Source organism: Nothoprocta perdicaria, unplaced genomic scaffold, assembly GCF_003342845.1.
Source record: "Nothoprocta perdicaria isolate Ctin4 unplaced genomic scaffold, notPer1 scaffold_52, whole genome shotgun sequence".
NCBI lineage: Eukaryota > Metazoa > Chordata > Aves > Tinamiformes > Tinamidae > Nothoprocta > Nothoprocta perdicaria.
In genome coordinates, this window is record NW_020455777.1 from 4,252,812 (window position 1) to 4,272,028 (window position 19,217).

Consider the following 19,217-nt stretch of genomic DNA (forward strand, 5'->3'; position numbering starts at 1 on the left):
TTTTTTTTGGTTTTTTTTTGGTTTTTGTTGGTTGGTTTTGGGAGAGAGTATTTATATCTGTAAGTCCTTATATAACTAATTGTCAGCAGGGAAGTTTTCTCTTTGTTTCAAAATATCTTGTGTGAGACTGTTGATTTATATAACAAAAACCTTAAATTTCAAGTACATAATTTTTAATCAGAAATACTCTTTGTTTTTTGTTTTGTTTTTCTCCTCTAGCTTGATTCATAGCATAGCTACAAGGGTGATTAAACTGGCTCATGCCAAATCTAGTCTGGCCTTGGCACCAGCTCTCGTGGAAACCTACAGCCGTTTGTTGGTTTATATGGAAATAGAGTCATTGGGCATCAAAGGCTTTATCAGTAAGACAGATTTTTTTTTTTTCCCTCTTCCCCTTCAGTAACGTTTTTCTGTTTGAATGGTAACTGCAAGCCACAGAAAAAAAACAAGCAAAATCTAATGATGCAATATGATGAGTACATAGATAAATTATCTATCTATATAAATAAAACCATAATTTTAGCCCTAATGCTGCAGTAAACTGCAGTAAGTGTAATGCTATCCTGTTGTGGGAACTCTGATGGTCAGAGATTTTCTAGTTAGCTGCAATGTGCAAAATATGCTTGTAGATATTCTTAAAAATTCTTACTAAATTAGACGCAAGTCTGTTTAATTGCACACTTTTGATGTGGATGTCTCCTGTATATATGTTCAGTCAAAAGATTATTCAGGATTATTCAGCTGTCTGCTTTTAGGACCTCTAAAGACAGTTTCTTGYACATACACTCTATAGAAGCACTGCAGTTACCAAACTGAATATCTGACTTGCAGCTCAATGTATTTGTCTGCCCACAGTGTACTCTTAAGTATGTTTTAAAGAGAGTAATCCCTTGGAAAATGTGTTTTACCAACTCTGTTCTCCATAAGGTCAGCTGCTGCCCACGGTGTTCAAGTCGCACGCCTGGGGGATTCTGCACACTCTGCTGGAAATGTTCAGCTACCGCATGCATCACATCCAGCCCCATTACCGAGTGCAGCTGCTCAGCCACCTCCATTCCCTGGCCGCTGTGCCGCAGACTAACCAGAACCAGCTGCATCTGTGGTGAGTGAGGGCTGCCCTGTGCGAGCCTCATCCGCCTGAAACATCAGGAAGCAGCGGCCCCGTCGTGTCGGGAAGCGCTGGCAGCTGCCTGTGCCGCGGCTGGGGCGGCCGGTGCTGCTGGAGAGGCTCTCAGCGCCAAAAAAGGGTGACTGGCCGCCCTGCCGGGGGGCTGCTGGCTTCTGTCCTCCCGTCACGGGTGCTTGTTCCCTTACTGGAGCTGAGTTGACTCTCTAGCCTGAGTAATGAGCAAAGAAAATGAAACAAGGAGTAGTAAAATGGCATTAGTCTTCCTATTATTGACTGTTTTTGACTTCCGCATATTCCTTTTTACTTTCAAGGTCTTACTTTTATTTACTAAAATTTTGTCCTGTGTCGAGTGTGAAATACGGGACTTGGGAATAAATCTGTTTGCTTAGATGTGCACAGCTAGGCTGTAGTTAACTGATCAATAGCTTTGAGATTTGAGAGGCAGTTTTGTAAGAGTTTCTTAAATTGCTTCAAATTAACTAGCGTGAGAAGCACTTCCAACTGTAACAGTGAAAAACAAAGTTGAAATCAAAAGCAGTGCTTCCTGATTACTTTAATGAGGACAGATTAGTGCTGTCTGCTCTCAGGAGGCAGGTTGTTTTGCAGCTTCCCATTTCGTGTTCCTGCTTTTTTTCTTCTGTTCTTGTATTTATTTATTCTTGTATGTATTTATTTATTTATTCTTGTATCCGTGTCTGCTAGTCCAGCAAAGGTGTTCAAAAGGAAATYAAAGGAGGGAGCACCAAATTGCAGTGACTTGAGACTCTTTTTCATTGACTTGAATTTTAAATATATTTAAAATACAGCTATCCAGAAATAGCTAAAACAGCTTATAGATTTTTTTTCCCGAAATAATATAATTAAATTGTTGAAAATAAATTTATCGAATGGCAAAAAATGCTAATTTTTCCCAAGGGCTAAGAATATCACTTTTAAATAAAGTACTTCTGGATTAGCTGAAGCAACAGGCAGAGCAGGCGCGAGTGTTTTGCAGTCTCGGAAGCCGCCGTGTGGGTACCCCGYGCTCACTGTGCTGTGCGCCTCTTGCAGCGTGGAGAGCACCGCGCTGCGGCTCATCACAGCGCTGGGCAGCTCCGAGGTGCAGCCGCAGTTCACCCGCTTCCTCAGCGACCCCAAGACGGTCCTGTCGGCCGAGTCGGAAGAGCTCAACAGGGCGCTCATCCTCACGCTGGCCAGAGCGACGCATGTGACGGGTGAGAGCGGCGCCTGGGGCGCCGGGCAAGGGCAGGTCGAGCCCTTTCCCTAGCGTCTCGTGCAGTGGAGTGTCCCCGAGATGCCACTGTAGTAGAACCTTTTGCATCAGTTTCTGGTTTTGACGTCTAATCTAATCTTCTTTCAAAATATTGGCAACATTTTTAGGCGAATATGTTATTATTAAAGTAGTACCGGTCAGAAGTTGCTTAAAAATTGATCTAGTAGGCAGCTGCCTTATAACTAGCTTTTTCTCACTGTCTTCATTTCCAGTTTCCTTATTTCAGTGAGCCAGTTTACTGGTAGCTGCCCTAATAACATGGAATGTTCAGCACAAGTATGTTGCTGATGCAGAAGCCACCTCCTCTTTATAGCTTATCTTTTAAGAAAACGTCCAAGTTATGGCTTTATTTTGTTGGGGAAGGGAATAAGGCATTTTCAGCATATTTTAGTGTTTATGTTTAATAACATATTTTAGTGTAATGTTTAACAAATTTGCAGTGGCAGAGGTCAGGGCTTTTCAGCATTCAGGGAGATATTTTTCTGTTTCCTTCATTTACACAAGAAATGCAGTTCTAATCTGGAGACTCTCTGAAGAATTAGAACAACCAGACATCACAAAAGTGGCAAAAAATAAAAGGGAAGAGTCATGTTAGGACATTTTTTTTCCTTTTTTTGTTTAATCTCTGCTCAACCTTCAATGTTACATCAGGGATTTTGGTGGATGGGGAGAAAGAGCACTTGTATATGTGTGTGGTGCTTAGAGTTGTGTTTTTGTTTTATTTTTTGGCTTAATCGGGAAGGTGTTGCTGAGCACTCTCTTCAAAGCAGCTCTGTGCAAAYGGCATCTGGCAATTTCATAATGATTAGCTTCCTTGGGGTTTTCAAAATTAGGTCTGATCAGTTCATCAGGAAAAGCATGCTTTATTTGCATTGCAGGAAATTAAATGTAAAGCCTTAAAATYGTGCTTGATTGATTTTCAGCTGAAAGCCTAAAAATAATTTAATTATTGCTAACACCATGAAAAAGATGCTGTGCAGCTGGTTCCACGGAGCAAATAAGACTCAAAAAAGGAGAGTGGGGGAAATTGGCCATAAAGATAACCATTTTGAACTAGCAAAATCTGTAATCATGTGGCTACAAAAGGAATACCTTTGGATTTATGATATTAGTTTTTCATATCAATGTACGTCATTCATGTTGAATGTTTTTTTTTTTTTCCTTTAGATTTTTTCACAGGTTCTGATTCAATTCAGGGAACCTGGTGCAAGGACATATTGCAGACCATCATGAGTTTCACTCCTCATAACTGGGCGTCACACACATTAAGCTGTTTCCCAGCTCCTTTGCAGGTAATAGGTTCAAGCAGCCATTCCTCTACCTAGAAACTTGGAGAATTTATGCTCTTAACAGGATCCTATGCTTTTTGCTAGTTGATAGGATTCTTCTGTATGGGATACTTTAATCTCAGTTCACTAAAGAAACTATTTGTTTTTAACAGTGATATTTCTTCAAAAACTTATTATGCTTCTGGTGTATCCTGGGGTCAAGTTCTAGCATGCTGATGCTGCCAGTAGGAGGTAAATTGGATTTAGAAGAAAAAAATAATAAGAATAAAAGGAAGAATTATAGCAGACCTTTTCTCCACCATGGCAACTTGTCACATAATACTGACAAGGCAATTGCTGTCATGTCACAGTGAAGCCATGACCCCATCTAGTAGTTTGTTTTACGGCACGTGGAAGTAAAAAACTGTAAGATGTCCTAATGAAGTCGGAGCAAAGCTGCATATTCTAGGTTTCCAGCTGTGCACCGTAACAAAGCCTACTGTGCTTCAGGTGTTCTTCAAGCAGAACAACGTGCCCCAGGAAAGCCGTTTTAACCTGAAGAAGAACGTGGAGGAGGAGTACCGAAAGTGGAAGTCCATGACCAACGAGAACGACATCATTGCCCACTTCTCTGTGCAAGGCTCACCCCCCCTTTTCCTCTGTCTCCTGTGGAAGATGCTGTTAGATACTGATCACATTAATCAGATCGGTTACAGGTAAGCTTAAACACCTGCAGTTTCAAAGGTATCACAGCAAATAAGCTTCAGTTTTGAGTACCTGCAGCTTGCAATTTAGATGTTTTTTTTTTTTTTTTAAGACAATTCCAGGGAGTGGAAAAAAGAAGTGGAGCTATATATATATATATATATATTTATATATATATATATCTATTACATGTTAATTATGTCTATTTCATATAGTAATAGACCAGTATTTAAGACTAGTCTATATGTCCAGATTGGTAATATTTAAGACATATGGTAATAGACCAGTATTTAAGACTGATACCATCCCTTGGATGTAGGTATTTTATCATGTAGAAGTCAGCAATAAATCTTCCTCCTGAGGAGAGAATTACAGACAAGGATACCAGCTATTTGAGTTAAATTTGTAACGAAGCAAGATTTCATACAATTGCAAACAGTAATCAAAAAATATAAAGCATGTATCTACTATTTTTGTTGTTGTTGATAATAAAGTCTGAATATTAACCAAAGTTGCTGTGCTGGCTTAAGATAAAAATTATTTTAGAAGCCATAGTGTTGAGAGTATCTGTACTTGTACTCAGTAGTAAAAACTTCATCTCCACAGTAATGAAAAACAGATGATTCGTTTTTCAGGCCTTGTAAGGTCTGTCTGTATGAAACAATTTTATTTGGGGAAAATGCGGTAATCTTTTGTGCAGTAAGGAAAAAACAAGTTTTAATGCTGTGCTTATATTAAAACACACACTGCGGAAGAATAATAGTAAGTTGCAGAAGATTGTCAAAGGTGATGTATAATTTACAAATACAGTTGTACTTGGGTAACATGTGGAGTCTGAGCAGAACACTACCCAAATGCTTGGGAACTTGAAGGGTTTCATCTAGTTAGTATCCATAYATTACTGCTGTGCTTGGTGGAGTGAGTTTGTTTCAAGAAAATGTTTGTATAAAACCTATTCACTCTTGTAAAATGGACAAATTAGAAATGTATAAAGGATAATAAAAATTGTTTGTTGTTTTTCAAGAATTGACACAAGTAGGAAATGGAGACTTTATTCTTCTCCTTTCTCTCCATTTAGAGTGTTGGAAAGAATTGGGGCCCGGGCCTTGGTGGCCCATGTCAGGACATTTGCAGATTTCTTGGTGTATGAGTTCTCCACCTCAGCGGGAGGCCAGCAGCTCAACAAATGCATTGAGATACTCAATGATATGGTGTGGAAATACAACATTGTAACATTGGATCGGTTGATACTGTGTTTGGTAAGTACTGCCTTAAAAGTTAAGAAGCAGTAGGTTTCTTGAAGCAATACTTGGTCATTGCTTTCTGTGTCAGTTTTGTAGGAATCATCTTTTCAAAGATGCATTGGTATTTTGTTTGGTTTAATAGTGACTATTTGCTAATCCAATCAAGTAAAAATAATGTATTGCTTCAGTTAGGGACAGAAAATTCTTTATTCTTTGAGTCTTCAGGGGAAGCTTTATCTGGTTCTATAATGTAAACCATTAAATTGGCATTATTACATTYGCATTATTGCAACAATTGGCCTTATTACATTGCATAAGTTCTTGACATTATTGTTAGTGCTGTGGCTCTTTTGACTTCAGACTTGGTCAATCCTTTCTGCAAGGGGTCTGGCCAGCCATTATTCAGAAACAAATGTACCTGCTAGAGACTGTTGTCTTTGCTTAAGAGCCTTTGCTTTGCAAGCCTGCCGTTGCAAAATAATGAAGYTATCCAAATAATTAAATATTTCTTGAGTTATTATCCTTTACTTACATTTTAAAGTCTCTCCCTAACATAATGCTGTTTTGATTTCAGTTTGATATTTTCAAACTGAAGTCCAAACATGTTGAAGTATGCAGGCTTGCTTTCCTCACCATTAGTGGGGTATCCTACAGAGAGATGGGCATGCAGAAGAGACCTGGAGTTCTTGAACAACTTGTCACTCAGGATTTTGTGAGACTTTCTGCATGGGGCTTTGAAAATGGGATGGATGCTTTCCACAGCAGGTGGTGGAGCCTGCTTCTGTYCAGTGTCTTCACAGCCAAAATACAGTTGAGAGACCATATGTTCAGTGTGAATTTGCGTGCAGATGTGTCTGATGTGCCACCAGGTTGTCTGGCTGGTGTTTTAGTGGTTGTAAAGCAGACAGTAGCATCAGTTGTAAACCTTTGTTTTCTGTTTCTTTGTATTTAAAGGCTATGCGTAGCCATGAGGGAAATGAAGCTCAAGTCTGCTACTTTATAATTCAGTTACTTTTACTGAAGCCTAATGACTTCAGAAACAGAGTGAGTGATTTTGTGAAGGAGAATTCTCCAGAGCACTGGCTGCAGAATGACTGGCATACTAAGCATATGAATTATCACAAGGTAAAAAAGCTATCTTTCTTATTATACTTTCTGTGGAGTTCAGATTAGCCAAAGAATATTTTGTTTTTAAAATTATAGGACTGCTCTGAAAACTTTTTGGAGTTATTTCTAGCAGTTTGTGTGGGCTAGAATAAAATCTTGTGTGTTTATGGAATACCATTGAAATAATAATACAGTGATATTCAAAAATAGAAGCAGCTAGTTTGGTTAGAGATTCTCACTCCTCTAAATCCAGTCACTTTTAATGTCTAGAGCTTACTAAAATTCACTTATTTTCTTTGTGTACTTCTTGTGTTTTATAACTAGATGTAATTATTGTTACATTTTATTTTAAATGTTAACTCTTTCAATTTGTCCTGTTTGTCAAAAACAGACCCACATCATCTTAGGGAAGAGGAACTCTAAGATTTTAATGTTGCTCCAAATACAGTGGGTTCTGCTGGCTAGAAAAGGCTATAGCAGCTAGAACATTTTACCAAAGGTAGTCTATATTAATACAGAGTACTCAGGAGGAAACTCTTATGCAGCTGAACAGATGCACTGGAGGTTGATCCAGAAATCACGTGAGCTCTGCAGCGCCCTGTCCTTGCTGGGGCGCGGAGCTGGCACAGAGGGGCTCCAGTCACAGCCTGCGCTGAGCTCAGCCTTGAGCTGTGCCTGTTTGGGGCTCCAGTGCCCTCCAGCCCTTCCTAGGGAGGGCCCAGCTGGGCGTCGTTCCTGGAGTTCAGCCTCAGTATGTGCTGCAGAGCATTTCCCAAGTGCTGAATTTCCCCTGGGCTCCCTCTTAAAATGTTTGGCAGACAGTGATGGTTMTGATTGTGTCTTTTTAAAGCAATGCAAGTACTGAATGTTTAGCGTAATGGTTTTAAATAAAGAGCTTTTAATTCTATTGTTGTTTTTTTCCCCCAGAAATATCCTGAAAAGCTGTATTTTGAGGGCTTGGCAGAGCAAGTGAACCCACCAGTTCAGATCCAGCCTCAGTACCTACCCATTTATTTTGGAAACGTGTGCCTGCGCTTTTTGCCAGTGTTTGACATTGTAATCCACAGATTTCTGGAATTGCTTCCAGTGTCCAAATCGTTAGAAACTTTATTGGATCATCTGGGAGGTTTATACAAATTCCATGGTGAGTAACCTACGGATGTAAAATCTTTATTCCAGTTGTGATTATTCTGTTCTCTTTTTTTACATTGTTATTAAGAAAATACTGTAGGCATTGAATACTGGGCTGTGTGAGCTAGCTGAGCACTGGCAACAACCACGGTCTGCAAACACAGTGGTGTGTGACCCGTTCCTCTTTTGTGAGCCCCATCCACCTCCAAACAGAGAGGCACAGTCCCTGCTTAATGAACTTCAGCCTGCTAATAGCAAACTTCTTTTTATTCAGGTTACCACTGCTCTTTCATTCCTCCTTTACACATTTCCCTTTCACTCCGTTCCAGGAGCCCTCGCTGTACTAGCATTTGTGAGACCCAGATGGAAACAGTTAAAAACAAAAACAGTTTCTGCACCTATTGTTTTTACCAAAACATTCAAAAAACTTAATGTGTGTTTTGGAAGGTATTTGTTTGTTTGTTTTGTTTTTTTTTTCCTTGATTTTTTTTAAACACCTATATAACTGCACCTGCTATAGCTGACATTGCTAAAAGTCTTGAGCGATATAACAGAGCAATATTCTGTCTTTACAATCACCTTATATCTGTTTTCTTTCTATTTACTGCCTCTTAAATGAAGAGATGATGTAGAGTGTTTATGAATATTAGCATTATCATAAATACATAAACAAGTGGCAATATAGATTTTTCTTTAACCACTGCTAGCCCTTCCCACATGCACTAAAGTCATGTAGGGTTCTTGGTTGCTTTTTGTGTTTCTTAGCACAACCGTGCTGCGAGGGGCTATTTCTGTGGGGTTTTTGTTGGCTCCGTCTGTGTTCACTGGTGTTCCTTGCTCCTGTCCCTTGTTCCCTGGTGTTGCTGCCAGACCGTCCCGTGACCTACCTGTACAACACGCTTCACTACTACGAGAGGCACCTGAGGGAGCGCACGAACCTCAAGAGGAAGCTCGTCCACGCCATCATCGGCTCCCTCAAGGACAACCGCCCCCTGGGCTGGTGCCTSAGTGACACTTACCTCAAATGTGCTATGAACGCCCGGGAAGATAACCCATGGATTCCTGACGACGCTTATTACTGTAAACTCATCGGAAGGCTGGTAGACAATATCCTTAAAATCTGTGTCAAATAAGGGGTGTCAACATCTCGCAGCTTCGTTTCGTCAAAACATAAAGTTCAGCTGCTATTTGTTCAATGTGCAATAGAGTTTTCTTTGTTGTTGCTGAATCTGCCAGGCTAAATTCAWATTTAGTTTCAGTGTATTTGCACCATATGGTTTGTTGCTAGAGGTCTGAAGAAAGTCAAATCAGTGAACTAGGTAAGCGGACAACTGATTTGAGTTGATCATGAAGTATTAGTGATGGTGACTTTTGTCAGTACAGAGCAGTTCCTTGTAATTTGAGAAATTATTTGGAAGCAGAAAGTAAAGCTATGTTTTTTTCTTTGTATTTCATCATTTTTCTCCTTGAAAAATAAAAATGCTCACCTAGTAATAAATTATGGAAAAATATAGTTATAACAGCAAGTATAATACAGCTATATAAATATTTCAGTTTAATGCATCACTTTAAAATACAAATAGTGACATTTATGAATTTCCAATTGAATTTTAATTCCCACATAAATGTTTAAATAACAAGCTAAAAAATGAGATTGCATTTTTTCCTAATACTGTTATTAAGAATAAAATACTGTAAGTAGTGCCACACTTACCAACATATAATGGGTTGTATGCAGTCAGGAGCAGTATGCTTGCTATTTTTAACTGATGAAACTCTATTTTTTGGAGGGAAAAAAAGTAGAAAATGCATATTTAACACAAACCTAAATTTACTTTAATTACTGCTTTTTATTTATTGATTGCAGTTATGTATACAGCTACTTTACATTACTTTTGAAATAACCAAGTTAACTATTCTACTTCCATGCAAACACTGGCTGTGTTAGGACCTCTTTACTCGACGTACCCAGTGTGAACTAATCTTGTTCTGGAAAGCAGAAGATTTTCAAAGACTAAGAAGTTGCATGAAGTGAACAGAATCTGCTGGGCAGCTTCTTACTGAAGCAAGTTAATGTTTTCAGATTATGCAGAATAGAAAATCGTCATCGTTTTTGTTGTCTCTTTGTTGTCTTGATTTGGAAGACAACCCATGTGGTGATGGGATGTTTGGTGGTGTTTTCCACTTGATGAGAAAAATACATCCCTTGTGTGACACTTCATGTGCAATACACCTGTAGTTGTGTATTTATTATATTATTTATGTAGTCCTTTTGTGCCCCTTGCTGCCCGAATACCATTTGTTGCCATTTGATGATACTTTTTTCCGTATGTCTTAGTTTCATGAGCTCTGGTTGTTATGCAGCGTATCTTTCACTTCAATTGGATTTTGTATGTGTGGTGTATGCATCTACTTTAGAACAGTTTGTTTTTACTAGTCATAAATAGGAAAGTTTCTTTTCCTTAATCATTGTTACCTATGGCAGGCAAATCACCTGGTCCATTCCCAAATTGTGACTGGAGATTCAATGAATTTCCTAACCCAGCTGCCCATGCTCTGCACGTTACCTGCGTTGAACTCATGGCCCTGGCTGTTCCAGGGAAGGATGTGGGCAATGAGCTGCTGAATGTTGTGCTGAAGAGGTATGTTGTCTCTCTGACACTTCTTCTACAAGTTCTAATACATCAGCTACAGCTAAGGTGGTCTGTTATTATCATTTTCTTTTTTTTCTTAACTTTGAGTATCAAAATTTTTCAAAAAATATATATTTTTGGATGACAAACAGGGTTGTAGGGATCAAGTAGTGTGTTGGACTTTCATGTTGTGAGAGAAAGTATTGTGTCTGCTCTGGAATGGTTGTCCTTCATGATCCTGTTGAAGCAATGAAGGAAACTTCTCACTCTGGGTGATGACTTCTCCATTGGTTTCAGTGGYACCAAGGCTGGGAAAGAGCTGTTCTTTCATGCAGGGTAGGGAGACTTCATGAGCTTTTACCACAGGATTTTGAGTACAAAGAAGGAGATGGGCTAGAAGGGATGGGCAGTGCTCTGGACCCTCCTGGTGCTAATATAAACTTTTGAAGAACATGTGCTACAAAACCAAAATCCTTTCTGAGCAACATTTTGCTGTCAGTGTCACTGTCTCTGTATTGCAATTTTAGCTTCTCAAGGACTATTCTCTGTGTAAGTGTGCCTTCTTTTTAAGAACATTTGTGAATTTCAGGATTTGCATTTTTCTTTTTTTTTACCTTTTTGGTTTTTTTTCTTTCTCCCTGTCTCTAGTCAGCCCCTGGTGCCAAGGGAGAACATCACAGCTTGGATGAACGCTATTGGACTAATTATCACAGCCTTACCGGTGAGTCCATGTGTCTTTATTTTTATTAATCTTCTTCAAAATTAGAGCACATTGTAAGAATTTTTTCAGTTTGAAGTGTGAGAGCCAACATGTGTACATTCTTCAGTAAGTCCCTCTGAAGGCCATTTGTATATTGAAAAACATCTTTATCTACTCCACTACCATTGAAAATACAGCCATAATTTTTATTTTTCTGTTATGTTTTTGAGACTAGGGTGAAAAGAAGTAAAAAATTCTTTTTGAAAACATGGTTAAATGCATAGTATCAATTGAGAACAAGTGATGAAATGAGAACATCTGTATGGTTTCTGATGCAAAGCTTATTTTGCATTAGCACTTGCACATTCTGTATCCCTTAAAACATACACGTGATGTGACAAAGACTGAAAGCAAACGTGTGAATGTTAGAGTTCTTATTTTTGTAGTAGCTTTGATCTTTGGAATATACTGACTCGATGGTTGTTTCCATTGAGCATCAGGGCTGTCTACTAACTTTGTTTTTGTTTACTTATTAAAGTTGCTTGTGAGTTCAGCAATGTCCTGCCTGTTTCTCTCCTTGCATCTTCATCTCTGTTGTAAATATAAATCGATTAAATATGTTCTGATAACGCCACATCCTTTTCTTATAATATGGGGTGCAATGTATTGTCCTTTGTAAGAAAGTTTCTGGCTAGGCAGGGCTATAAAATACCATGTAGTTGAGAATATTTTGTAAATACAATGATGGAGAAGAGATGAGAAAGCACTGCCTTACATGTTGCTCTTTCCAGAAATAATTCAGGCCTGTGTTTTTCCCAGGAGCCGTACTGGATTGTTCTCCATGACTGCATTGTGAACGTTATCAACAGCCCCAGCCTGACGTCAGAGACAGAGTGGGTTGGTTACCCATTCCAGCTCTTTGATTTCACAGCGTGTCACCAGTCCTACTCTGAGATGAGCTGCAGCTACACTTTGGCTTTGGCACATGCCGTCTGGCATCATTCCAGCATTGGACAACTTTCCCTCATTCCCAAGTAGGTGTAGATACTTGGTAATTTGTTTTTTTTAGAATTCCATCCATATTCCACAGCTCTCCCCTAAAGATGTGTTCTTGTCAAATAGTGACTATTGTTTTAATGCCAGTGYTAAAACTTGAGGGTGCTCCTTTCTGCTTGTGCATCCTCAGGATGTGCTCAGCACGATGTGAGTCTCGGTATGTGAGACTGTGAGCATCCTTGGGACAAGGGGGTGTTTTCTAGTCCAGTCTTCCAGAGTTTTGCTAAAATAACTCTCGTTTCTTGAATTGCACTCTATTTTCTAAAATGAATGCCCAGATCTTTGAGAGAATTAGGTGTTTTAGGTAGAGTTTGGGGTAGGGAGACTCCTCTGCAAGTAATGAGTGTCTTGAAAACCTGCAGGTTCCTCACAGAAGTGCTGATACCCATAGTGAAAACGGAGTTCCAGTTACTCTATGTTTACCACCTTGTTGGTCCTTTTCTACAACGGTTCCAGCAGGAGAGGACACGATGCATGATAGAGGTAAGGTTATCCCTTGACCTAACTTCTGCAGCCTATTTTGTTCTTGTCTTGCAATTAAGACAAAGCAGGATTTGAGTGAGTTTTCTGATACGAATTCAGCCATGTACTCTGTATTTGCATCATGTTTCTTCCAAGGAGCTCAACTGCTGTTTGTGGATCCAGGTGCCCAATTAATTGGAGTCTTGTCAGCTTAGGTCAGGATGAGATACTTCGAGCTTCAGTAAAACCCAAAATACCCACAACCAAGCTGTCTAGGCCAAATGCACACATTATCTGCCTCTAAAACAGCATGCAAAATATGTATCGGAACAGTTGCTTGTTTTTAAAGTTTCTAGCCAGAGGAAAGAAGATTTGCAAAAACTGGAGATTGCAAGGATGGTAGAGCATAGATGGCTCCATACAATCATATGGATGTGGGTAAGGGCAGGGGAGGAAAAATCAAACAGATGTGGCCCCCAGGCAGCAGAGTCCCTTCTAGAAAGAAGAATTAAGCTTGGGAATCCTCRGCCTTTGAATTTCTTTTTTGTCAGTAACTATCTGCAAAGCCTACATGGCAGTAGAGTGTCTCATCTCCTTCTATTGCCTTAACAACATGGCCTGTAGAGCTGCCTCTGCCAATAATTATTTTTTCATCTCCAGTTGTCAGAATCTCTGCTGGGGATGATGTCAACCTGCATCTCCCTAGGTCCCCTTTAGGAGCTGTGCTGCAATTTTTTTTACCCCCCCCCCCCCCCCCAAATTCTTCCTGAAAGATTTTGCTTGTATGATCATTTTGGAAGAAGTCACAAAATGCAGGGAAGCACACACTGGGAAAAGAATTGTGCAACTTTTTTCTTTTTCTTTTTTTTTTTTTCCTCTCCAAAATGTACGGATATATCTGGAACTTGGGATACTGTAAGAAGCTATATCAGGTAGTTAAATAATCATATAACAGGATTCTTAGAAGTTGCTTCTGGTCTAAGGAAATGTTGCTGAGTTGCAGTCCTCAGAATAGGGCAACAAATGCCACATGACTTGYGCTTTGTGGTTGGTCATTTAAGCTAATTTAAATTTCACACCAGCTTTTTTAAATGGCCAGAGTGTGACATTGTTTGTGCGTAACGCTTCCTTAATAGGTATCCTCAAACACTTTATCTAATCACAAGCTGTTTGTGGAGAATACTTGAACCACTGCATTGGACCCTTGTTTAAGCCAAAATGGAGGTTAAACACAGTGATTCATAATGTCTTCTTTCTAGTAGACTCAAATCTTAATAATAAGTTTCTCATCGTTATTCAGGTCTAGTTTTGCAAACTACACTGGCAGTTACTCGAAACGTTTTGCAATCAATGATGTTTAAGCAGTAGCTGTACAGAATGTACAGAAGTATCATTGCATTGATTCAAACTTAACTTAGGAAAAAAGGATGGTTTAGCTGACTGTAATGGGGTGGGCTAGACTTACCCATTTGCCCTTGGAAGAAACGAAGTAGCTAAGAATCTCTTATATTGAAAAAGCAATACATATGTTTATTATACTCTTTAGCTGTATTTCCTGTCTGAAACATTTTGAAAGCTGTTTTTCCTTGAAGTGTTTGCTTTGTTGTGTCTGCTGAAACAGATTGGAGTGGCATTTTATGAAATGCTCCTGAATGCCGATCGATACAGCCCACACCTGAACTATATGGATCCTATATGTGATTTCTTGTATCATATGAAGTACATGTTTACAGGTGACAGTGTGAAAGAGCAGGTAAGTAAACAGTAGAGATTGATACTTATCTTTTTTTAATAGCAATGTAGCAATTCACTCTCTTTCTGAATTATCTTCATATGTAGCAGTACAACAAAGCCCTGAAGAGTTGACTCATTTCTATGCACACAAGTTGGGAAGCTTGTACGGTTTTATACAATTAAGTTTGAGATAAGTAAACTGTCTCAGGCTAGGTGACTAATTTCTGTGGTCTGCAATTTAAGGTGTAGCTTGAGAGTGCTTTAAGTGCTTTCAGCTTTTCARTACTCTTCAAGTATTTAAACAACAACTAGAAATGAATCTATATAAACTTAAGGAGTCCAACCAGAAGTTGTCATGCTAAATAGCTTATAAATACCACTTTTCAGTCGATCTTTTTCCTCTTTTTCCTTTTGTATTGTTGCAGTGTGATGTTACCTTTTGTAGTATAATATGTCAGAACATTCCTGTTCATTAAATACATTTCTGCTCTTTTTTTATTAATGTTTTTGTTTTGCAGGTTGAGAAGATCATTTGCAACTTGAGGCCAGCCTTGAAGCTCCGCCTGCGCTTCATAACGCACATCAGCAAAATGGAGTCGGCCGCTGTCACCCAGCAGCCTCTCAGCAACGGGTCGCCAGCAGCACAGCCTAACCAAGTGCCTGTCAACGTGGCCTTGCCTGTAACACAGTGAGAGGAGGCTTTAGGCTGGCCTCCAGGTGGAGATTCCTTCCTTTGTTGGTTGGTGTTTGTTTTTAGGTGACGGAGGTGATCCGTCATCTGATACTTCATGTTCTGTGTGGCAGGGAAGAGAACTATGTACAGAATAATGTTTTGTTATGTGTAATGAAGCTGTCTAGTCACCTGCATGCCAGTCTCTGTTTATATGGGACGCTAGATGAGGTAAATGCTGCCTTTCTCTGAAAGCGCTGAGTAAAGGTTCCCTGCACGCAGTCAGGGAGGTGGAATTCGGAAGAATTTATAGTCTCCTGCTCCCTAGACTAATTTGAGTCGTCTTGGGTTTTTTCCTTATTTTTTWTTGTATAACATGAAATGATACTTGGGCTATGTAAGCTGATACAGGCCTTCTTAAATTTGGCTTTTGCCTTATTGAAAAGTTTGTATTTTTTGTCCCACAGGAGAATTTAAATAATTCTTGTCTTTTGGTAACATAAATCAAGCTCTTACACAGAAAAGTCCCTCAATGGGAAGCTGACATCAGTGCAAGTGGATTAACTGCATCTCCCCAAAGACGGAGTCTGACCCTTTGGAAAAATTATGTAAATTTATAATGTGCAGTTTCCATTCAGCAAATGAGCAATGGGTTTCAACTAGCATGATTTACAAGGCTATTAGATTATTACACAGAGGCTGTCTCTGTTGAAAATACATGTATTCAGTAAAGCTGTGCTGGCTGATATTTTATCTTTCCTATTTGGGAAATGGTGTAATTTTTATGAAGTCAATCTCAATTTGTTGATATCTTATTATACTTTCAATTTGTATAGTATTCTGCTTTCATTCTTTGTTTTAAAACATGTTCAGCAGGTTTTGATAAAAGTGAAAGGATGTTTTGTAAATATTCACCTTGTTTGACAGGATTTTTTTAATTAAAAACTTTAAAGACTGTCTAATAGTATTTTTAAGCTTATTTATTTCCCTTGTTTATTCCTTAAGTTTAGAAGGAAAGACATAGCAAATATATTTTCACATCTATCAAGTCCTTTGAACAGCTTTATGAACTTGAACCTATTTCCCCGAGTCCAAATCAATACAGTTAGTTTTGATTTAACGACTATAAGAAGAAACTGTAGTTATGGATAGGAGTTGTTCCTTCCCYGGGTGAAAGTCTTTTATGGAAGGCTGTTGGCTGTACAGAGCAAAACTGCATTGCGGGAAACTGCTGTCATTTGTATTGTACTTAAACCCTAAATTCTGGCAAGTGTAGTTTGACTAACTGTAAATAGTGCACGGTCTTTCTTAAACCCAGTCTGCAGTTTGATATAAAACCATGTCTGCCTATCACATGCCATTTGTTTGGTTTAAAGGATATTATATATTCCTTACCAGGTTTGTAATTATTCCTGTATTTGTTGGGTGGGATTTTTATAACAAGCTGGTGGCTGCAGTGACACCAGACTGTGCTCGCCTTTTCTGACTCTCTATAGAGATTATCTGTTCAGTAAAATTTGAACAGCCTATGGTAATACRTCTGACTGAGTATTGAAGATGGATGGAAAATTTTGCATTTGATCTTTAACCACTAGAGGGAGACTCATTCACAAATTTAATTTCATCGTCAGTTAACTGTGTGGAATGAAACATCCTGAACTCCCAAATCTTCCTTGGATCTACCACAGGGGTTTTCTTTTTTTTAAGATTTAATAACCTTGAAACTATATTACACTATTGTCCATTAGGTATGAAATAGGCTTCACCCAGCCCCAATAGATATTTGCTAGAGGACTCYCTAAAGCTACCAGATTTGGAGAAAAGAAGAAAAAAATAAAAGGCTTCCCAACAAATGCATCTAGGACACAAAAGAAATGCTTCACAGGTGCTTTTTCCTCTTTTTAGTTCTTGTGGCTGCACAGAGAGAAACTGAGAGAAGAATCTGCAAAACAGAAACACGGTGCTGAATATCATGGTTTTCAGTCCTTCATCCTTGTCAAAATATTTTTAAATGTCAGTCATTTAGTGCACGTATCAGTTACWGAGCTGATGAAAGGTTTGCATCATTAACTGCCTCAAAAGCAAGCAATAGATGTAGCACTTTAGATTTTAGCCCTGAGGCTTTTTAGAACAAAGTAGTATTTGTGGTTTGGCAGCCTGTGACTGAAATCGTGCACCCTTTCTGGAGGTGCACAAAAACGGAGTAATGGCGCTGCACGGCCTGCTGCCTTAGCTTCCTGAGCCTTCCCACATCCTGGATTTGTTTCCATCATTCCTGCTGCTGGAAGGGATCCTACAGGAAGGAATGGGCATCGTGCGTGGAGTACTCTGCATTTCTGTAAGCTGAAGAATATTTTTGTTTTTCCACTGTGTCTTTGTCCCTTCAGCAACTGTGAGCATGAGCAAGCACAAATGAGCTTGTTTAGGGTCTCCTTGTGTATTTGCTTGTTGTTTTTAGGATCCAGAAACCTCCACAAAATAGTTGCAACACACTGATCAGTAGTGGCTGGGGGGGCTGTATGGGAGGGGGAATTCATTTTTACATCGTGTATTTCCTCCTGTCTTGAGCATCTGCTTTTAGCTGTGGTCAGAAACACACACCTGTGTTTTCTTCAAGTCATCTGAAGGAAAGAAACATCCTGGGGGGKTTTGTTTGTTTGGGGGGGCTTTTTTCTGCCCTACACCTCTGCTCCGTGTGCCTGTCTGCGGTGCTCCTGCACCCTGCAGCGCGGCTCACGTCTGCTGCTTCACCCCGTGGTGTTTCATGGGCAGCAGCTCTGTGACTCGGTGCTGTGCGGCCCATGTGGCAGCTAATGGGTTGCTTTAAYGAGAAGGGGGCTCCTTCATTTATTCTTCCTCCTGAAATGTGCAGGAATCCTGGTTGTTGGCCTTGTCAGAGGAATTGGATGGATTCCTTTCGATGGTCCCTCTGAAGTGCCTCGCTCTGAAAAGTGGAAGTTTTCTTTCTGTTTCAGCTCTGTTTCAGCACGYATCACACCCAGGCCAATTTGTAGTTTAATTAAAAAACTGAAATGGCATATACCAAAGTGCCCCCACATCAGTGTTGTATGTGGGATTTTTAAAGCGGTGCCGATGTCTTGGAAGCACAAAGCGGAGCTCCGTGAAGGAGCAGAGATGGAGGGAGGCCGGGCAGCACCCGCACGTAGTAAASAGCTCACTGGGCCCAGGGAGGCGCTCTCACACGCTGAGCAGGGGCCTGGTCCTTCCTTTCCTTTGCTCTGTAGGTAACTCACAAGTTTGACAGCGTGCGTCTCTTGCTGATGATTTTTACTCTTCAGAAGTGCCCCTATGTAAAGCCATGTCCGGGTCAGAGCTGTGCGTGACCAGGACTCGCAGCCGGGAGAGCAGAAAGCCCTGCTGGAGTAACAAATGGCCGCCGGTGAAGGAAGAAGCCTGAAGAAAACTCTGCATCTCAGTGCCCCTAAGCTGCAGCTTTTGCTACCTCGTTACTGCCTCCCCGAGGAGCAGCGCTGGGCTGCTGCAGTCTCTGGATTACTTGTCTGAACCTCGGTTCTAGTCCTTTATTTTTTTATAGATGCTGTTAGCAAGGGGTTTGGACACCTCAGACTTTCATGTGTGTCTCTAGAAAACATACCTGAAAAGTGGAGTGTTATTATCCTGTCCATTGCACTGGAGGTTATGACTCTCATAACACTGCCTAGGAAATACATGATAAAACATGAACACAGATGCCCTCATGCTGTTAGGCCGTGCATCCAAACCCTGAAGTTGGGATCTTGCTCTGAATTGCCCTGAGCACTTTCTTTGACCTGTCCATAGAGGTAAGGAGTCTAGGTGCCCTAAGCTGGGTGGTATAAATGCCATCCAGTGACCTCTGGGAAGCGCTAAATTCTCTCTTAGCAAAACTAGCGAGGAAGGGAAGTCTGGTTGGCCCCACTGCAGACAGCTCTGATGGCTGCAGCCACCAAACTGTGGGCAGGCCGAGKGCAGCTTGACAGGCTTCCTGTACGACGTTTGTACCACCACTCAAGACTTGCAYGGCCCTATTCTCCTCTAACATAAAGATTATAACTGTCATGACATTTCTTTTTCTGGATGAAGCCTCTTTTGCCAACATTCTGCA

General features: G+C 40.1%; 1 protein-coding gene across 2 annotated transcripts in view; it reads left to right on the plus strand.

Moving 5' to 3' along the window:
- Nucleotides 1–15,944, plus strand: part of MED23 (mediator complex subunit 23) — a 35,467-nt gene extending 19,523 nt beyond the window's left edge. For both annotated transcript variants that reach the window (XM_026048187.1, XM_026048188.1), the window contains 15 exons: nt 220–362; nt 928–1,102; nt 2,180–2,343; nt 3,570–3,694; nt 4,181–4,386; nt 5,454–5,634; nt 6,574–6,744; nt 7,654–7,870; nt 8,728–8,964; nt 10,334–10,499; nt 11,139–11,211; nt 12,010–12,224; nt 12,609–12,729; nt 14,330–14,461; nt 14,961–15,944. In XM_026048187.1, coding sequence (XP_025903972.1) covers nt 220–362; nt 928–1,102; nt 2,180–2,343; nt 3,570–3,694; nt 4,181–4,386; nt 5,454–5,634; nt 6,574–6,744; nt 7,654–7,870; nt 8,728–8,964; nt 10,334–10,499; nt 11,139–11,211; nt 12,010–12,224; nt 12,609–12,729; nt 14,330–14,461; nt 14,961–15,134 — 2,500 coding nt within the window. In that variant the 3' untranslated portion in view covers nt 15,135–15,944. The remainder of the gene's footprint in view (nt 1–219; nt 363–927; nt 1,103–2,179; nt 2,344–3,569; nt 3,695–4,180; nt 4,387–5,453; nt 5,635–6,573; nt 6,745–7,653; nt 7,871–8,727; nt 8,965–10,333; nt 10,500–11,138; nt 11,212–12,009; nt 12,225–12,608; nt 12,730–14,329; nt 14,462–14,960) is intronic.
- The last annotated feature ends 3,273 nt before the right edge of the window (nt 15,945–19,217 follow it).